At 38.3% G+C, this 21,687-nt stretch overlaps 1 protein-coding gene and 1 long non-coding RNA gene across 4 annotated transcripts in view; one reads left to right on the forward strand and one right to left on the reverse strand.

The window, feature by feature from the left end:
- Nucleotides 1-137: 137 nt before the first annotated feature.
- On the forward strand, nt 138-11,016 carry LOC139827506 (uncharacterized). Its single transcript, XR_011738138.1, has 5 exons — nt 138-350; nt 1,216-1,358; nt 2,185-2,211; nt 4,121-4,163; nt 10,930-11,016. It is a non-coding gene; the product is annotated as an uncharacterized lncRNA (long non-coding RNA).
- The window catches only part of DGKH (diacylglycerol kinase eta), a 175,033-nt gene continuing 163,554 nt past the window's right edge, over nt 10,209-21,687 (reverse strand). For all 3 annotated transcript variants that reach the window (XM_071805818.1, XM_065845982.2, XM_071805823.1), the window contains one exon: nt 10,209-20,701. In XM_071805818.1, the coding sequence (XP_071661919.1) occupies nt 20,649-20,701 (53 nt within the window). In that variant the 3' untranslated portion in view covers nt 10,209-20,648. The remainder of the gene's footprint in view (nt 20,702-21,687) is intronic.

Below are 21,687 nucleotides of genomic sequence, written 5' to 3' on the forward strand. Positions count from 1 at the left end.
AAAATTTGGGCCAAAATGAAACAAATCATAGAAATGCCTGAAAGACTGTGAGTTCTTCCCTACTGCTGTAAGGTTTCTGACTGACTTTTTCTGAGCTACCTTTGCTGAAGGGTATTTCATTTTCCCAATTAATTTTTTCCAGGAAAAAGCTTGGAAGAGTTACATTTACATGGCCTGTTGAGAACCAAATAACTTAAATTTTTCAGTTGTCACTGAAGATGATCAGAGCATAAATGTAGAATATAAACAATGTCTGAAATGTCTTTCCAGAATACATCTTGTTTAACTGAACGATCGGGAGTGATGACTACCCCACGTACTCCTGGTGTACAGCATCTGGAATCTGTTGGGTCAGTAATGGAATGGGCAGGGTAATGATAAACCATGCCTGAGTCTAAATAGGAATGATTTTTAAAAATTCTGCTTCTGGAGGTATGTGGGTAATGATCACAGTAATGTCTATAATATTCTGTCATTAAGTCAAGGCGCAGCTTGAAAAAACACAAGCGTGGCACTTTCTGAAAAAGTAGCTCCATGATTTTGCTTTGACCATTAAGACATGAGCAGAATGTAGCTTCGAAGAACAAGTCTTCCTATTTCTTTCTTGCAAAAATGTGACACACAGAAAATACAGTATCTGTTGGCAGAGCAACACAAATGTTCTACACTATTAACGATAGTTATGCCTCCCTTGATTATGACAGTAAATCGAAATTTTCAAGAGTCAAATGTAGCTTAAAATTATGCATCTTGGTAAGACCATGTATTACTGGGTACTTTAGACCACATACCAATTATCTATTAGTTATTCTTTTAATTAAGAAAAATAAATTTTAAGTTTGTTGAAAGTCTCTCTTCTTTGTGGCCGCTGATGCCTTAAAGCCATGGAAATATATATATTAAAAACCTAAAACATTTTCAGTGGTGAAAAGCGAATAATCCATTGTCTGCTTGCTCGGTTTTAAGAACCTGCATGAGGAATATTTGAAATTGTAATAAAGTCTATTAAAATTGTTTGAATAATTTGTCATAAATTAAAACTGATAAGACGCAGTGCTATCTATAAATGAATGGAAAATGAGAATTTATATTTGCTTTCAGATAATTGCCCAGGTCACATCCTGCGTAATAAAGCAGATGTGCTATAGATAAGTCAGAATTTGATCCTGAAAGCTGTATTGTAAAAGTATTATTTTTTTTTTCCTTATCTGCCAGCGAAGTTTCCAGAATTACCAGCAGCTTTTCATTTCATCAGCTTTGAATACATGGAAATGTCGAGGCCTGTCCCTGGAAGATGGCTATCTTGAGGGATTGCGGTCAAAAGGTTCCTTAAGTGTTTTCCTGCTACTAAAAGTTAGGTAAGCATTTTATGTTCTTTAGGGACAGTGAAGGTGTGGTACAGGACAGAAAATAGTGGCTGAAACCTCTATAATTGTAATATTTCTTTACCTTCTGCTAAAATGTCTATGATAGTCATAAGCGTAGGACCGTCTCATCCTTTATGAGCTGAAGTTAATAGTATAATAAAGTCACTGAAGCTAAGTTACAATAATGTACTGATAATGGATTCTTTAGTAATACACCCTTTAAAACACATCGTACCAAAGGAGAAAAATTGAAGTGGATTTCATTTCCCCTACAAACCTTACTTTACCATTTTTATATCAGGAAATGAAGTTACATTAATCTGATTTAGCTTATTCATCAGCAAAACTACATTGATTTTTCAGGGCATTGAAAGCATTTTTTTTTTCAATGTTTGAAGACTGTTATGAATGGTTTGTGTGGCAAAGAACTTCAGGGTTTCAGAGGAATCACTGTGGAGTTTGCATGCGGCTTTTGTTAGGAAACAGTGTAATGCTTGGTTTTTCGATCCTATTTCTCTCAGATTCTGGCAAGGCAGGTTTGGCTGAAGGGGCACATTCTTCTCCTGCCTCCTTCATCATCCATGGAGGGGGAACCCTTTGAAGCTTTGAATGGCTGGTTTTCCTTATCACAAAAAATAGAGGGTTTTTTATGAGGCACAAAAGTCCACTCCTGATACACCTGATGGGTAATGTGCCATGGGGGAAGAGCCTAAACCTGAGAAATGGGAAATGTGCCAGGATCTAGATTGTAGCTTTTTTTGTGGTGTTGTTGTTGTTTTTTAATTCAAGGCATTTATTTTGTCCCCTTCTTTTTCAGGTGTGCCAGGGGAGGATAATTTTCTAGGTAAGTGCACTTGAAAAGACTGCAGAAACCTGATCTATATTGATGGTGTTAAGGCAGATTTTCTAAGTTTCAGGTGTGTAGCTGCTAAGTTTTAAGATATGATTAAAAAACTCCGATTAATATTTATAGTTCGTTTAAATAAGTAATTGGGACTCAGTGTGGCTAAGTGGCATTTCTGAGGGCAGTATATATGTGCATGTGAGAGAAAAATATACACTGTGCTAGGAAGAATCTCTCATTTGTGTTAAAATAAAATAATGTGGGTATTTCCCGGTTGTGTGCTGGAAAGGTAATGATGCACACTGCAGGTGAAGGAGGCTTGTCAGAGCAAGGACTGCTGCTCACATTGTTGACTGAGGAAGAGAGTACCATATAGACCAAGCATTGTGGTCCCTCAGTCTTCAGAAGCATCTGTGAGAAGTCAGAAAGCAAATTTACAGAAAATGAACTTAGAGAAAGTGTATTTAAAGCTACTGTGCACTGCACCCTCCTCCCTCAGTACTCCAAAATGCTTCAAAAATTCTCCACACACAGTGATGTAGGGCAGTCCTGAGGTGGTGGTGTACAGACCTTTCTAAAGTACGTCTTGATTCATTAGAAAGAAAAACCTGATTTAAAAATACTAACGTACTGCTAAAGGACTACTGGATCTTTATGGTCTATATTCATTATATGAAAAACTCCTCAACATTTATCTGAAGTGTGATCATGCTCGCCTCTCTTTTCATTCAACAACCTTTTACAATGGATGATACAGAACTAATGCGAAATGATCCTCAGTCAAAAGTAAAGCTCCGCCAACAGGACAAAGCATTTAGGGGCATGATTCCAGATATTTTGTCCATCTTTGTACTATTTTCACCAGTCTCAAACTATGTAGTCAATTTGATGTAATAGGTCTCCTTTGAAATATTTGACAAGAAGCTGCACAAAACACACGTGCAGTAGTACATAGTACAGTTAGCCACATTTCTCTCAAAGCATGCAAAGTTTGCTTTAAAATGCAGAGACTTTCTGTAATTTTCTGAAATTTGTGGCTGAAAGAAGCTCATTTCGACCTCTTATTCTATTAAATTTCCTACCACCATAGAAATGTCAACATTTCCATGCCAGATCCAACAGTCCAGCCCGTTTTCTGTCTCTGTAGTTAACAAGAGTTGTACTACATGAAGACGCATGTTATTCAATGAAAACCAAATATAGAAAACATTTATTTATAACTTCTGACACTTAATAATTTTCTCAAGATTTACAGTGTGAGAGACACGATTTCTACAAATGTCCTTGTTAGGGATACAGATCTGATCTTCTAGCTAGTGTTAAATTTCCTTTTTTTTAATGAAAGTGGAAGTTCTGCACTGTCAAATACATTGGCATCCATGCAGGGCTGAATTATCTACACGATACCGTATACAGTGCTGAATAGCTCAGTGTTTACAGTTCTTACATATGCACAAAAAGCGCCAAACTCACCTCTCACTTGAAATCACCAAGAGATTTATCCAATTCATCTGATGCAAAATTCAGACAGGATTGACCATCATCAGCATTTAGACACACCATGAAAAGTGCCATAGGATCTTTAGTGACCACAAATAGTTGGGTTTTCTCCTTCTGTCTCACTGGGAGGAGGAAGGGAAGCTCCAGCAAAAAAAGCTGGGATAAAGTATCTTCCTGGGACACTGGTTACGTGTCAAATCAGCTACAGAATTAGTAACGTCATTCCAAGCTGTGCTTTTCAGCTTTCTTTGGAGATGTCACATTCCAGTATGGAAACTACTTAGCTCATGGGTTTTTAATAGCACTTTTAAAGGATTGAGGCTTTTTCTTTTCTCTAGCAGTGCTTTGGTATCATTTTGGAGAAGAGGTTGTCAGTGTTTCTACTTTAATTCTGTTCTTCTCTCTGTAGAACCTGAGCGTGCAGTTTCTCCCAGCTTGCCAGTGGTGGAAGGGTAATATCATGCTCTCTTTCACTTTTGTCATTCCTCTCTTCTCCCAGTACCACCTCCTCCTCGGGCCAGCCCTGGTGCTAGATCCTTCTGTCCCTCCATTTAGTTCATTAACCCAGCAGATCCCTACCACGTTGTTGTTTTGGTCGTGGACTCTTCTTGACCATGTTAGGGAGTTACACTGGTTGGCAGAGAGGTCTGACAAAAACCAGTGCTGGAGCTAAGTCAGTAGCAGAGAGCAAGACAGAGAACAGGCGTGTGGAATCACAACCTAAAATTACTGTCCTTTCAAGTTGCACTATAGCATAACTCATAGTATGTCTGGAAAAGCAGGTGAGCAGCTCCCTGGTTTGAAGGGAGAGCAAATGAGGGAGCAAACCAGGCTCTTTGCAGTAGGTTTCTCACTGAGATGGAGCTCTGCAAGCACTAGATGGCCTGCTTTTAAAGGGAATGAGAAATGTCATCCGTTTGTGTGCAAGAGAGGATAAAAAAGTACGATTGCATCTGCTTTATTATAAATCATGTAGTGAATTCAGGGAATATCAGTTTATTATGGTGCTGTGGAATCACATAATATTGTACTCACTTCATAAATATTAGAAGTGATTTGTCAGATTGTTTAGATGTAGGATCAAGTTAATAAATGAAAACTATCTGTGTACAGGCTCTTGCTGTACTTTAAACTTCTTCCGTAGTGATGTAGTTGAATTACTTCATACTTGCTGACAGATGCAGTTACTGCAGCTCAGCTGATGTGGTATCCTGTGACCTGACCGTGAGTATGAGCCATTGGAGACTATATTTTCAACTCAACAAAAAACAATGGCAGCGGTTAAGGACTAATTCTGTATACCGAATATCATCTCTGTTTTCAAAGTGCATTTCTACATCCCCATACCCAGTCCAGTAAAAAGACTCAACACGTCTGTAAAATGACAGTCATATGCTTGAAGGAAGAGGCACCACCGGTGTTTGGTGTTGGATGCCCTCAAAGACGCTGAGGGCCAAGAGAGAATGGAAGGTAAGAGATGCAGCTGCCCTGCAAAGTATGGTGTTATCAGCAGGTGTTTTGCTCCAGTTTTATATTTGACTATGAAAAAGGGAGGGCAAGAGAAAAAGACAGGACTCAGAAGAGAAACTGCATTTTGGCTGAGGTAAATGAAAGTCCTGCTAGAAGTTATGATTTTTCTTTCTCTAAAAGAGAATGGCTTCAATTCTATGCCAGTAAAAAAAGTCAATGCAAAAAGAAACACTTCAAATATTTTTGTAGAAGTCTTTAACTGCTAAATAAAAATACTACTACTAATAATAAAACAGTTAATATTGAGAGGAAACCAGGCTTTGGTGAAAGAGCAAAGACTCTAACACAAAATTGCAGCAGCATTGTTATATGCATCTTATGCTCCATGATGCTTTAGGTGCCAGAACCACCCGGTGCCCAAGGCTGGGCTGCAGCAGGATTCTAGCATGGCACAGACCCTAAAATTCTCACTTTTCTCTGTTTAATGTGGGAGGTGGGAATCTGACAGCAGCAACAATTGAGTCTGGCAGCCAAAACGGGAACATTACTGAGTTGGTAAAATGTCATGTAACATCTTTCCAGCGCTGCGATTGCTCCCAGGCAAACCCCTTGTGCCAACCCAAAGGGAGCCTGACAGTCACAAAGTAAATAGGTCTGCTGCGGATAGAAGTGCTCTTTAAATTGAGGGAAAATATTTTTCCTTCCACTTCCCCAGGGATTAGTCTGGATATCAGATGCATTTGAATGAGGTATTAGATTAACAGATGTAAAAGAATCAGAAGGGTTTATGTTCCAGCCTTTTCTCCATTTAATCCAGGAAGGGGAAAAGTCTTTATTAGAAGTCCCAGATTGACTGACCATCTGAGAAAAGATAGTACATTGAATCTTGCTTTCAAGATATTTACATCTGTCTCAAAATATATACATTTTGAGAGGGGATTTTGGACATAAGAAAAAATGACCTGTTATTCATCCTGCTGGCAAACTAGCACTTCATCAAACCTTAACTGAGCTTAGTCAGCCATCAGCTATGGTTTTTATTGACTAAGAAATAAATGGTGAATGACTAGCCTAACATAATTAAACATTATTGTATTTTTCAAGAATTTAGGCTCATTTTCCCAGGCTTCTCTTTCCACAATGTTTGGAAGATTTAATTAATATTCCTATCAATATTTTAAATAGGCTCAAGATACTGGGAATAACATAGTAATTGTTTTCATGGCTGAGTGACCACAGGGCAATGAAATGGTACTGAGAATTTTAAAACCAGAGACATTTGACTCGTAAAGCATGATACACCTTCCTAATACAACTTTGGGAAAGTTTTACACCGAAACTGTAGAATTTATGCTGTTCATTTCTCAATGCTGTTGTGGAGCAGGGCTGGCACAGATACTATCTACTCCATCTCCATTGGTTTAGCTCTCTAATTCCTTTCTAAACTCTTTAAGGATCATATTTGATTTTTATTAATATATGTACTCATTCAGTTATTTTCATATGAGATAATAAGATAACAAATGACAGATGTGACTAACTGGCATCTGGACAATTTCAGATTTCAGCTGGATTTCTTGAGGCAATAGATGCTGTCTGATGCTCTCCCACCTTCAGACCTTGTGTATCCCGTGTGTACCAACACTTCCTTGGGTTTACAGTGTGCAAATTAGCTGAGAGAAGGGGCTCAAAACATGGTGGCACAGAAGGTAAGGAGAGGAAGCGAGAGAGACCAAGTGACAGAGCAGAATAATGTAATGCTCACCTGCTTGGAGAGTCAGTGCTTAAAGACGAAAAACCCACCTCAGAACATACTGCTTCATTCAAGTGTATGGGTGCTCATCTTAGGGAAGGGTTATCTACAGAATTCCAGGTAAAGGCACCCTCCTCTGAACCTGCACTTTGGCTCAGATGAGAAGTTCACCCCAGAACCCACCAGCTCCTGCCAATGTCTGTAAAAGCTGGGAAAGGAGAAACCATTACGTACCAAGCTCTTTCTGCAGGTACTGTGAAGTAATTTGTGAACCTACTATGCTTAAATAAGTGGCTTCCCCCGCTCCAAACAATACTTGGAAGCAGCTCCGTGGTGTCTTCAGCCACTCCTGCATTCATTTTTATTCACCTGAAAATAACCCTCTAGTGTTTCTGATTGACCAAATTGATGTTTTTAAGCAAAGTTAGCTAGAAAATAAGCCAGCAAGCGTAAATCAGAAGCACATACTCTTGTTTTGCTTGAAGGCTCCTGCTGCTGACTTGACCTTCAGAGAACTGACAGCTTCAACAGCAGGCTGGAGAAGATGTGCCCAGGAAGCCTCAGCAAAGTGGCATTCCCTCACGGGGAGGGAAAACACACCGTTTGTTGAATAGTTATGCCACTAGCGGATTATTTCCAGGGACAGAGTGTTAGGGGATTCAGAGGTATTAGATGTATGATTTTTAATTAATGAACTGATTTATCCAGAGTATAGCGTGACTGCCAGGAGAACATCTATCTTCTGTTCCATTGACGTCGCTAGGCAGCAGACAGATTTTTTTTTCGGAATGAAATTGAAGAAAGGAAATTGCACTTGGCAACGGGTAATTGGGAAATGACGGCAGGCACCTGAGAAGGGCTGAAAGCTTTGAGATACAGGAGAGGCAAATAGCAGCGAAAGGGCAGAGTGGAGGAATGAGTTCAGAGGGGCAAGCCAAGGCACAGCTGCGCGCTGCCGTCAGGGAAGGGAAATGGAAACTAAAGCCCGAGCAGAAACCTCAGCTGCCCCGACGAGGCATCTGCCACATCCCAGGATGTCCCATTTCATCGCCGCGACATCCATCCATCTCTCCCGCTATAAAAAGAAAGATGCACTTCCGTGTAGATCCCCTGGGTTTGCAGCTAAAAGAGCAGGACTGGGGCCAGCTGCTGCTCTCACTCATCTCTCGCGCATTTGGCCGGGACAGAAACTGTTGCACCCGACTTGTGTTTTGTTGTGTTTAGAGGACAAATTCAATCCGTGATGTTTTCCCGTCATTAGATGGCTGGGGATAATCAAGGCCATGGTTCTGTTCACATAGGTTGTTTTATTTCCTAAAAGTATGCTTATAAATATGATCAGAACTGCAGTTATATAGCTAGAAAATAGCCTGTAATAACTCCAGAGGAAATAGTATGAACATCTAAATATACAGGCAGTTTGGGCTAACACCATAGTCCCACAGCTCCTTCCAGGACAGGGGCAGATTTTAATCTGAACACAAAATTCTAGTGGCCTAAATGCATAATTTTAAAATAACTTTATTTCCTACTTTTTACCATGCCCACTCTTCCAATATTCTAGTATTAAAATGTTCTAATATTCTAATGTTAACATGAAATGAGGGAGCTGCTCATACTGCCGTCAGTTTCATTTTTACCCTTGTAGTTTGTCACTCCATCCCAGCTAAACCTCTTTGTAAGTTGCTAATAGATTTTGTTTTTTAGACATCCATACAGCCCTTTTTTTTAAAAAAAAAAACCAAACAAAAACAACTGTCCAGGCAAGAGCTCTGTTAGATTTGCTTCTAGGGATTTGCTTTGGGACTTCTAATTTAAACTGTTTCCTGCCTACCACCACCATTTATTCGGATTTTAGTGAATTTCATAATGGGAGTTAAATGTTAGTACAATTTCAAAGTCTTTATCATCAGCAATCCATTGTCACTGCTATGAACGCATTGATCATGCACCGCAACTACTAAAATATATACTGTGGTATGTAGTTTGCCCATCTAACCAGATTCCTCTTAAAATTATTAAAAACTTCCCTAACTGCATCTCCCAAGTTAAGGCTTATAATGCAACCATTTTTTTTTCCACATTCTTCGACTTCTTACTCACACTAAATCTAACACAGGGGTAAGAAAACCTATGGGAAGCCTACCTTTTGTTAAGTCTTACTGCCAGAAGCGATTTTGGAGAGTTCACAGTATAAATATACCATAGTATTCAGTCTCCTCATATACCGCCTAGTGCCATCCCCAGCAGTGTTCCCTACTTTTACCTCATTAGCTATTTCTCCCAACACAGTCTCTCATTTAAGCCAATGCTTTATTTCAACCAACCATTTCAGATACACACTTAAAACACAGCCGATTTGATCCTGAGAGATTTGTAGACACCTGGAACTCATTGTGTGTTAAAACCACCCGATCTGACCTTTAAAGAGTCTGGGTTATCCACAAAAATGCCTCTCCCACGTACAGTCACTTCAGGACAACAGGATCCTAACCACAAGATGACTGCCATCACCAACCGGCTTAGGTTCTTATACACCATATTTTTCTTTCTGTATATGCCATGGATTGTAGTTAATTCCACATCACATCTTGCGTTGGGTGCCACCCTGGTAGCACACTGACCCACAACACTGCAGAACTGCCCTGTCTTCAGGTCCTGACACGGAGTCAACTCAAATGAGTGTTTATCTGGGTTGGTGTTGGAGAGGTTCAGCAAATACCACTAAGGAAAAATGTGTTTGTTTTACTGCCGTGTGCTTTGGAAAAAAGGGGCACTACTGTATCTTCTGTTTTAACGACTGTTGTTACTATGAATGCAAATGTAAATCTATTTTTACATTTAATATGCCATATGCCAGCAAGACCTAGCGGAAGAGCCCTGCAAATGTAAACACCTACGTGCACAGTGACCTACTTACAAGTTACACGTGGGCTTGCACGTAGCCATATAAAGTATGTCTAAAAGCTGTACTCAGAGCCTGCAATTTGAAACCATTTTCAGGCAGTGTGTGGCAGACTGAATAGAGATGATGCCTGACAAGTCATTCATCCAAGTTTTATTTAGTTTTAACATACAGTTTTCTTTTACGTTACAAAGGCTTACACTGTGCCAATGACTTGCCATTGTATTGATTTCAATGGAGAATTTTGGTTTGGACTTGATGACATTGATAGCAGCCCACATTTTGAGTGGATGACATTTAAAATTCGGTGTCATGATGTTCAAGGATTTCCACTGACTTCCAGGCACAGAAAAAATTCGAGGACTTACATACATTGAATGCATTCTGTTTATTTGAGAAGGAAGATCTCATACGAGTGCCCATTATGGAAGGCATCTCATCATGTACAATAAAATCAACCATTGCTTCCAGCAGAATACAAAAATACACATCTCAGTGACTTCCATACAATAATAAATATGTAATCATGCATCCAACAATAAAAAGGCACGGAAAACTGGTCACTTAGTAGTCATAAAAAATACTAACTATATTAACAAAGCCACCCAAATTATCTGTACAAGGAAATGTAACAATATATTCCAAAGGTGAAAACACATAAAACATCTTTAAAATAGTATATGCAATAAATACCTCAATTGTTTTTTATATATTAAAAATAAAACTGTGCCATTGTAAACAGTATGTAAACAAACAAAATTCACTGTTCCTTACCATTATTACAAGTAAATAAAGCCAAAAGTTACACCCCTGCTCTGTTAGATATACTTCATTGGCAAGTTTTGTCAGGCAGTTTAAAGGTTTACTCTTTTCTGCGGCAAACAGAGCCCGCTATGTGTGTAATTGTAAGTACTAGAGCAACCACTAAGCTTCAGAACTGACTGCCCAGCATGTGACAGGTCACCAAATAGTCAGAACTGAAACTAGGAAAAGCAATTTTTGCAGTGTTATGGACAAAATTAATTGATTTAAACTACGTACAACAGTGTCAGTAAAACTGAGCCGCTTATATACCACTGCTTTCCTATAGGTCTCGGGGGGCTGTACAAAGGTAGTAAGCATCCTTACTCCCAGGGGTGGAGAAAGTGAGGCACACAAAGGTGAACTGAGTTGCCCCCAGTCTTGCACCAGCTGTGCAGCAGGAAACCAAAGGCAGAATCCAAACCTCCAGCCACTTCCTCCTCATCTCCTCGCGTATCGTCTACTCGTCCTGGCCTTTCCAACAAATAATGGTGAGTCCTGAACTCCAGTCCTGATTGTAATGACAGAAAGATAACGAACATGCAAAAGGGAAGTTGTCTGCTCACTTGGGCTCCCATCTGCTCCCACTAATAACCATGGAGGTTTGGCACTGACTGCACAAGAGGAGCTTTTTGACCCCAAATCTGTAATCAGATCCACAGCAGCAGACCAGCCAGCCCAGGCAGAGCCCTGTGTATCCCTCAGGAGTCTATGGATTTTCCCAACTGTTTGGTCTGTTGAGCTCAACAAGCTTTTGGAAAGTTCAACCAAGGTACATGCTTCCTTCCTTATTAGGGAAGGGAAGAGTAGAAATCTAAACATGATCCTTTCTTAAACAAAATTACAGCAAAAGACCCCTGGGACTGGTGGGCATTCTGCACAGACGTCTTCAGAAAGAGCCTCACGGGGGAGCCGGCTGGCTTGCTAAGTTCATCAGCTTTTGATAACATTGGCAGAACTACCTCATTTTACAAACTCTGCTGTGTCCCTGGGATGACTACCTATGATGAATACAAACTTACCTGTTCTGGGCACATATATTTCAAAGTGCAAGATAGCTCTTTTTTTTTTTGAAAGTTATATTTTTAGCCTTAGATGAAGAGATTAAGATGTATCTATTTAGCTGTTTCACAGCCTTGTGTCTTTTTACAGTAAGAATATACTTAGAGCATACACAATTAAAAGATACCCTGGAAAGGGATTTAGGAAGCGCTGCATTACAGTATTTTTCCTCCCTGGTGCTATTAAAGAACTGATCCTTCTGTCCCCTAAGCAAGTGATTTCTCTAATATCAAGCAGTTGTCTGATTTGCCTTACCACTTCGTATTTTCATCATTTTATTTATCCATTAAATATTAAAAGAATCATTCTACAGACTGGCTCTGAAGATACCTCCATGACTTGATGAGAAGTTTAAAGCCATATACTATATAACCTTATTTTCTTTTTTCTTCCAATAAGGTACTCTGGGATAAGATACTTCAAGTGTCTCACTCCAGACCTGGGAAGCCAGGTGAGCTGTATGAAATCAGTAGGTATACAAAATAGGTGGGACTACTTATTATTCATCAATAAATAATTCTTCATTTTCACCTGCCACGCCGTATGCCCTCCTTGTGGAGAGAGGTATGAAACGTGATCTGTTTTTAGAAGATTCTGTATTAAATCTTACAAAAGTTATTTTAGAAGGTATTTTCTTAGATATATTCAAGGATCAGACCAATGAAAAATTCTGTACATTCTCTGAGGCATATATTTCCACCTGTGTTGTAATTTGCAGGTTCTGTAGAAAAATTCAAATAGCAACTGCAGATTTCACATTGGGAAAAAATAAATACATTTCACTCATTTAAAAAAAAAAAACAAACTATCACAGTAGGAAAATAGCCAGTAAACAACAGATTCGGGCGGGTTTAATCTTGGCCTCAGTGAGATCAATGGGAGTTTTGCCAAGGATTTCAACAAAGCCAAAATTTCACCCAGAATTGTATACAATTCTTTAGCTGACAACAATCATAAACATCCTGCAACTCCATTGTATAAGTTAAATATTAATAAGCATCTGTAAACATCCTGCAATTCATCTGATATAAAAAATATTACAATAAAAACAATGCAGCATCTCAAGCATTGTATAGTTTTAAGTTTTTTTGGTTCTACACACAAGTAGGCATAATTATATTGGGCAAAACCAGGGTATGTATATACATACATATGTACAGGTTTGCACACACATACACCCTACAAACTAGATACTACATATATACACACATGCACATGTGAATACTGGCAAGAGAACAACATTCATAGGTATGGCATTTGTAAGTCTACCAATGGTCAGTCTGGTGATAGCTTTTAGGCAAGGAAGAGTTACTACCTCCCCAAATCCTCTGTAGGCTTATACATAAATGCTACAACTAAAATACATGAGCCATCTCTAAGAGGGACTAAAGCGCTGTTTGAAGCTAAGCACATGCCTCAGTCCCAACAGATCTATATGTTTGCAGACAACGAATTTTCCTGTGGAGTGAAAAAGTCCAAGAGGAAACGAAGAGCAAAAACTACTGAGTGTGCAGCAATTTTTACCTAAACCAGTACAAACCATAGTACATAATTTCATTTTCTATTGAATGTGGTTTTGAATTGAGTGGAAAATGTGTGTTTCAGCTTTTTACTACAAAATGCAATTCAGACCCAAATATACGAGTTAGGCAGAAAACTAGATGGTGCCACATCTCTGCAACACTTCATGTGTACGTTATGCATCCACTCATGCAAGAGAGTGGATGTTACTACAGGATTAACTAACAGCCGTACTTAACTGGAATACCGGTTTAAGTGACAAGCCTGGCTAACGAGAGAAACCACCCATGTTGGGCTGGGATCCTCTCAGGACCTTTAAAATACCTTATAGATTAAATTTTCTTTTTTGAATGCCAGAACATTCATTGCAAAGAAATTCATGCAAGTCCATAATGCTTGGCATTTAAAGATACCAGCTCTGGATATATAGTTGTGACAGCGAGAAGTTTTGTTAGTACTAACTGATATGTCTGCTGTCACCGTGAATTAAGCTGCTGGTATTGGAGGTCATTAAATTATTTGTGTGTGATGACAGCAACGAAGGACCAGGCCTCTGGTGCAGAGATCAGACCCTCTTCATCTCTCAGAAGCTCCTCAATGGCTTGTCAAGTCCCACCTATCGCACATCTCATCTGCTGTGAACATGATCTCGCCCTTTGATGATCCTCTCAACAGACAAGCTTCAGCAAACTAACTGACTAGGTATACCACTGGCAGCTCTAGGAGGGTCCCATGTTTCAGGTTTTTTAGGATTTAAATGACATGATGTAAGAGAGTGGCTAATGAAACAAGTTTGTTCAGGGCAGGTTCACAAGCTGTGCACCTTGAGGGGAAAAACAGTAATTTTTGTCATATATGGATAACTGCATTTTTCAAAGTGCATGTTTTAAGGGGATAGAAATCCAGGACAGAACGTATGGACACCACAAGTGAACAGATGTCTGTAGAAAATCCTCTGAAATCTGGCTAAGCAGTACAGTCCAAATGCCTATTTCAATATCTAGAGATGGCATCTTGTGAGAGGATGATGACACTAGAAACCTTCCCGGTAAGCACCCACATGCCTGTGTGCTCATTGTCAACCTTCACAAACTGTCCCAGGAGAAAAACCTTATATTCTGAAGATTCTCCTCAAGAGCCCCCAGGCCCCGTTTGCCAGCAGACATGCTCTCCCTCCCTGAAAAGCAAGATCGAGCAGCAGCAAGGGTTTTCCTCAACCTCTCCATTCATGTCAGAATTGACTGTAACTGCAAAGAGATTTGTTCCCAAACAGAGCTTACCTCAGCTAACGCAGGGAGAAAAACACAGTCACATCTGTAACACTTTCCCTGTTAATGATATTATCACATTATTAATTAAACCAAATTTTTTTCTATCCAATTAATACTTTAGTTTCAGAAAAGTAGGACTTTAATGTTAATTCCCTTTAAATATCCATAGTAGGGGTTTAAGGCACTGTGGGGATTTTATTTTTGGCTTTTCACACAGTTTGCATCATGAACACGAACTACCCAAGTTTACTTTTAGTTCATTTCTTCCTGGTTTCATCTTCCAGTTCACATGCTCTAGAATAACATAGTTATACCAGCATCAAACACAGCTTCCTAAAAGAAATAACTGTTTCCAATTAATTGCAGGGGGATAGCGGGGGGGTGGAACTAATTGCTTTAAACTTACAAATATATTTTTCCAATGTTTTTGTTCCATAGAATAAAATATAGACTAGTCACTTGCATACTTGTCCTACTAATAGCTACTGTAATTTCTAGCATTTTCAGAAGTCTTACACAGCTGGTGGAGTTAGCCGAAACACCTCTCTTCCAAAGGGCATTCCACAACTCAAAATCCCCTCAAAGAGCTTTTATTAAAAGCATTTCTTTCAGCTGAGAGACAGAGTCTTCAATTATATAAAATAAAAGTTTATAATTCTACCATGTACATCTATGAATTTTCTGTTGACTGCTCTGAAGGTGGTAGGTCTTTAACCACTGCAGCTAAATTAATTACAGTTTGTCCAGGAATACTCTAGGGTCTGTAATTGCCAGCATTTGGCTAGTTTGCCAAAGTGTTAACAGTGCTAACATTTTATTTACAGATGATGAGGGGTTGATGTTTTAAGTTTAATTCTACAGACTAAAAAAGAAAAAAACCCAGCCTTTCAAAACCTTCATTTTTTGAGTTACAATATTGAGGACAACCACTACTAAGCCTACAGAAGTTGCTATGAATTTTGGTATTAGCTCCAACTGGCTACAAGAATAGTCTCCTGAAAGCCTCCAGATGGCTTCCAAATGGAATATAATTTCTGAGAAAAAGACTGGGCTTCTGGATGGCAGAAATGAGCATTTCAAGTACATAAGCTAACCATTAACAGAGCTATTAAACCTAACGCAACAGTAGTAGAAAAGAACTAGATTTTTTTTTTCTTTTTGTAAAAAAGATCATTTTCCACACTATATTCTATATATAAATACAGAAATTTATACAACCAGTAAAGATTTTCTATTGATAATTACCAAATGATGCTTTATCGATCCTGTTGACACTACCATTCATCTCTGAAGAGACAGCAGAGATATTTTAAGTCCTGTCTCAACTCCTCAGCATCCTCAAGTCATCAAAACCTCCTCCTTTTACTTAAGACAGCAATACACTCATGTACAGTTCCTGCAAATATTAAATCTTCGCAATTAGAATAAGCAGCATCAAACTTTGATGATATGAAAATCATACCACAAAACATACAATCTATGAAAACACAGTCAAAAAAATGGGAGAGCCTGTGGTAGAAATGTAACACTCAAGACACTGCAGCTGAGAGGTACTTTTGGTATCGGGGTGAAAAAATAAATTTATAATTATTCAATTAATTTTCTGTAGCTCTCACACAAGTGACAAAATGATTTCCTGGTTGTAAGCTAAATATATTGCTCCAGCTCTGTTATCCTCAACAATACATATCACTGTGACTTTACCTTTCAGAAAGACTTTTTACATTGCTAAGTATTAGTTACCAGAGCTATCAAACCTATATGCAAGAACTTAATACTCAGAGGCACAGAGAGATCAATGGAGAAACAGTAGTAAACATTAGTAATGCAATCATTAAAAGGAAGCATCAAACAAAATGAGATCACTGTGGGGGGTTTTGTCTTACATGTCCATTCTGGAATTATCGCTGCATAATATGTAGTTCTACATCTATTTTTAAAGTAGGACTATGGAACATCCTCTCATGCTTGCTTTATATATTAATTTTCCATTTAATGTGAAAAAGGTCCCCTGCCAGTCTTCCTGAAAGGAAGATTAGATGCACTGAAAAACACTGATAATTTTACCCTTGAAATAAGATCTGTTCATTATCAAGGCATTATGAAATTTTCATTAAGTGAATTAGCATCGCTGAGTTCAATTAAAAAGTCAAGATTGGCAGGTTATCTATTTCTTCACAGAAGCCATAGGAATATATGAAGCTGGCCATTATAAAAAAATCATTTCCTCTTGTTCGAATTACGATTATACAACATTGCAGTATGAATTTCTTTGGGCAAGGATGGACAGAGAAAGATTATTTCTATTTATGATTTACAGGATGTTTACTCCAGTCACAGAGTAAGAAATACAGTATTGAAAGAGTCTGGGAGGGTTTTTGATCACACACTTTACATTTAACTGTTCTTCCACGTTTAAAATATTTTTCTTTGAAAGAATGACATGTTCAGGAATAAAAATAGTGGTAACAGGGAAATACACAAAAATGTATCATAAAGAAAATTTGCAATTGCCATCATATAAAATTTTGCATTTTTGAACAAGTTTTTCTTTACAATATTGTAAAAAAAACCCCTACAACCATGAGTTTGCCTGATTTCATTCAGTTTCTAAGAAGAAGGCATTAGGCGTTATAAAAGCAATACTTGCACGACCTGATTCAGAGGTTGCTACAGCAACTGAATACAGTGAGCTGGAAAAATCCCATTTTGAAAATGACAAAAGAGAAACATGCATTTAGCCATCTGCTGCCATTTTAAAACACGCATTTCTCCTCTTCCTCTTTCTGAGGTGTAGGGCATTTCATCTATATGAATACCAGCCACTTCAAGAAAATGCTGATCGCTCTGTATTCTTCTCAGATTTCAAGGGATGCAGACTTACCACAGAAATTAAGTGTATTTAGCTACAGGAAAAAAATTCATCCAGTAAAATTTGTCTAGTGATGTTTTGTCTTGATGAATCTAGCATGTCGAATCAGGCTCCACAAGATCTACTGGGATAACTTGTCTGAAAAACTTTGTACTTCTAGAGGATGTGTTTATCCTATTTTTGTTGAAATATTGGGATGTGTGCATTGAAACACTTTAAACATCAGGAGCTGGGACTTTTACAGCATTAAGGAAAAAACCTCAAACTTGGAAATTACAATAATCAGAAGATAGTAACATTATTCAAAAGTCTTTCTTTAGAAAAGCCGCATCACCGAACACAGTTACGACCCATCACCAGAAAACCCTACAAAATATTTTGAGCCTACTTGTCAGATGCATTTGGATTTGATAGCCAACACTAGTCTAAGGCATGGAGTTGCATAAAATTTGCTCTCCTGGGCATCTAATAAATACAGCATAAACAATGCTTACTTTTTTTTTTTTCTACTTTCATGTTTAAAAAAATCTTCTGGTTAGGGCAAATGAAGTTAAATTCTTTGGTGGTCATTTTAAAAAAAATGAACTACATAAAGACAATTGATCAGTTGTCCAATACTGAGGTAATTTGAGGAGTGCCATAAGAAAGTTGCGTTACAAACAACATTTGTCCATTTTCCCCTGCCTAAAAGCAGCTCCCATTATTAACAGATGCAGCGTAGACCTCTGCAGCAACCTGAAGAGATCCCATTCCATAGCCCATCTTAATGCATTGCATATTGCAAGGCTGAAAGTTGTTAAGAGAGTGTATCCTACAATCAGAAAAGCAAAGGAAGTTCTTCCACGTATGATGTCCTTGAATCAACCAGGAAGATTAACTACATAGTCTACTGGAACATAGATATATCAGAATGCTGCCACACATTAAAATATAGCATAGCTTACAGAGAAACAAAGAGAAGAGGAAATACAATTCATGAAGACTTGACAGGTGTCATCTGAACATCACTAAAGGGGTGAATGTCAAGTACATTTAAACCAGAAAAAGGTAATCTTTCAATTGTTTGCCTAACTTCCCATTGTTTGCATATACTTTTCCTACAACATGTCACTTGGCAAAGGGATTTTAGTTTCTTTTAATGGAAAACATAATGGAACATAGCCTTTTACTTTTGTTTGTGTACCAGGATAATCAATTATAATATGTCCACAGAGCTCCCAGAGTGGTGCCCATTGAACCTACAGCAGCAAGGGCACATGGTACTATAACTGGATATAAATTAAGCTTGTTTTGCTCCTTTTTGTTTTTTTTTTTTTTTCTTGCAATAAAACAGTGAGAGGAATAGATTTTACTTTCCAAGGGATGATTCTCATCTACTTTCCAAGGGACGACTCACATTGTACTCATGCAAAAGGGAAGGCAAAACCAGGATGCAGTACTTGACAGTGGCCCCTTTAAATGGAGAAAATAGGCTTTGGAAAAAACAAATGAAACTTTACGCTGCTGCCTACAAGGAAAACATACATAGACATTAAGATACTCTTTAACCTGTAAGAAATGCCAAAGCTACTCAATTAAGTAAAAGTCAAGTGTTCCAATGACACCTTGTCAGGAACAGCAAGGAAACAGCGACTCTGTGCAAGTTTTCTGGCAGGTGATGCAATGTAATCTCATCTCAAACATTTAAGTAGTTTGTTGTTTTTTTTTTTTTGTAAATATATGCAAATTATTTTTCTACTAGATTAACATTTTTGTGAAAAAATAACCAGGAAATTCAGTTATGAAGCTATGTTTCATTTAAGTAAGCTGTAAATAACCTTATAAACTCTGGTCTAATGCAAATTCTAAACAAAGATGGTTTTCATTTTTTAACCTGTTTACACTCATAGATTACTATCTTGCATGTGATTCATCTTTGCATGCATAGTGTAAAACCTTAGACTTCATTTTTTAAATGTTTATGATCTACTGATGTCGGAGTGCTGACAAGAAGTGAATCAATGCCTTTGTAAAGAAATGCACACAGAGACATTTTTAAGTTAATAGTTAATTAGTAATGAGTAAAAGCTTACCCCACAAAAATCAAATCAGCTGCTACATTTTAAAACTCTTCTTATGTATGATAAATAAAATGAATTTTCCTGCAAAAAATTTTCATTAATCTTTCAACCTGCTTTTTGAACAATAAATAAAACATTTAGTGCCTAAAAGTTCAAATATGCTACAGATGTTTAAGATAACTGAATAACTACATTAAAATGCACCATGAGAAAATTCTTCATCATTTTCCATGCAGGAAGCCAATTGATATTTTTGTGAGGTACCGGTCTTTCAAAAATACTCATAAGTTAGTTACCTGATATACCTTCTGTACATAGTATATTTAAAAATCTGACTGTACAGTGTTTCAATCATATATAATGCATATAATCTGCTGGATATGGCACAAATGCTAAGTTTCCACACCCACACATCCTTTGCTGTAGAACACATTTTAGGCATAACACAACACTGAAGAATAGAAAAGTGCCTGAAACTGAAAAAAAAAAAAGACACTCAAGTAGTAATAAATTAAATCTCATTCAAACAGATATAAAAGTTGTTCAAGTGTTTATAAAGTATCAGATGTGTCATGCAACAGAACAAGAAACGATTCAGGCAGGCACACCATGCATTATAGTTCGCATTCATGGTATCACAAGGTATAACTTCTCTCCCCACTCCTGCGCAGCCAGGGAGCACTGGTTCCCTGGGGCGCTGCTGGGCTCACCTGGGAAACCTCCAGAACCTCTCGCTCTCCTGCACAGGAGGTTTCACGAAGCTTCGCCTCGGAAGAATAACTGGACAACCTCATGCTGTACAGTGGGATCTTGCTGCAGCGTAAAGAGAGGCATACAGAGCTGCACGTAAGCAAAGCGATCATTTCTTGATTATATTTTCCAGCCAGTGCAGTTCACCATAAACTGATCAATTTACCCAAATGTGCTTATCTGAACTGGCCGAGTTTGCACACCAAGAAGACGTCTTTGCAGAACACATCACCTTTTCCTTTTTTTTTTTTTTTGGCACAAATCCTTTATACTCTCACAGCAAGCTCTTCACCATACAAAACTTCAGAGATCCTAGCCTGTACAAACACACCAGTGCTTATCCTTCCACAGAGTAAACTACAAAGACAGCCAAGTGCCTGCAACAGCTTTGTTCCTCCAGCCACTTTCCCTTCTCTATGGAGAGCACCAGCATAATTACACTTCAGACAAAGGGGTGTTCTTCCCGAGCTCTTTAATTCCCTGCAGAATTCGCTTCATATGACCCACTTTCGTTATCCCCAGGTCCTACAGAAATTCAAAAAAAGAAAGAGAGAAAAAGAAAAAGAATGTTTATTTATAAAAAGGAAAAAGCCAACCAACCAAACAAAAAACCCAACAAAAACACCCCATTGATTGTGATCTAGCCATGCAGCAGATGTTTAGAAATGTTTTCACTGCAGTCAACACGAATTGGAAAAGATTCTATGCCACTAGCAAGTGTTGCCTAACAAAAAAAATTGCTTAGAGCATACAATAAATCTCTTTCTTTCTCTGGCAGACAGAAAATTACTTACCTGCAATAACGACAACCCAAGGCACTGCAATATCTGTCAAAAACATCTTTTCCTTGACTTCTAAGTACAAAAACCTTTCACAACTTCTGGCAAAAAGAACAATCTCCCCCTCCTCTCTAATACAGCAATCGAATGTTTGGTAGGATGTGATGGATTAGAGCTTCTGTCCAGCAATGTCACTTGATCTGAGGCCCTACGATGTCTGTTTTAATCAACAAACACACACATCCCCAGTTTCTCAAGGGAAAGTGGATATAACAGCTACAGGCATGTAGGACAACTTCCCTTTAGAGAGCAATAGAAAAGGTAAGTATTTGTTTTTCATTCCATCTCCTAACATGGATCTTCTTGATTAGAGAGCTGGAAGAAAAATTCTCAGAAACGTGACAGTCACATCCCAAAGGAAAATGTAAAAAGCACAAGCGTAAATCTCTTTGTAGCCACCACTAAAGCAATCACATCAGCTGAAATGTTTCTAATATAAGTTTCTGGGACCCATCTCCTTATGAGTGATGACAGACAAGAAATGTTTGCAGCAAACCTCTTCCAGCATTAGTAACAGCTTTAGCAGCATCCGTTTGTCAATTTTGACTGGCCCAATGGTGAGAGGAGCAGAATGGGATGCTCAGCTGTGCTAACGATCCCCAGCTGCGCTAATGAATTTTCAGCTCAGCTTGGTGAAAATCTGCTTCCCTCATCTGTACAACCCAGCTTTGA

The sequence above is a fragment of the Patagioenas fasciata genome, chromosome 1 (genome assembly GCF_037038585.1).
Source record: "Patagioenas fasciata isolate bPatFas1 chromosome 1, bPatFas1.hap1, whole genome shotgun sequence".
In the NCBI taxonomy this organism is placed as follows: domain Eukaryota; kingdom Metazoa; phylum Chordata; class Aves; order Columbiformes; family Columbidae; genus Patagioenas; species Patagioenas fasciata.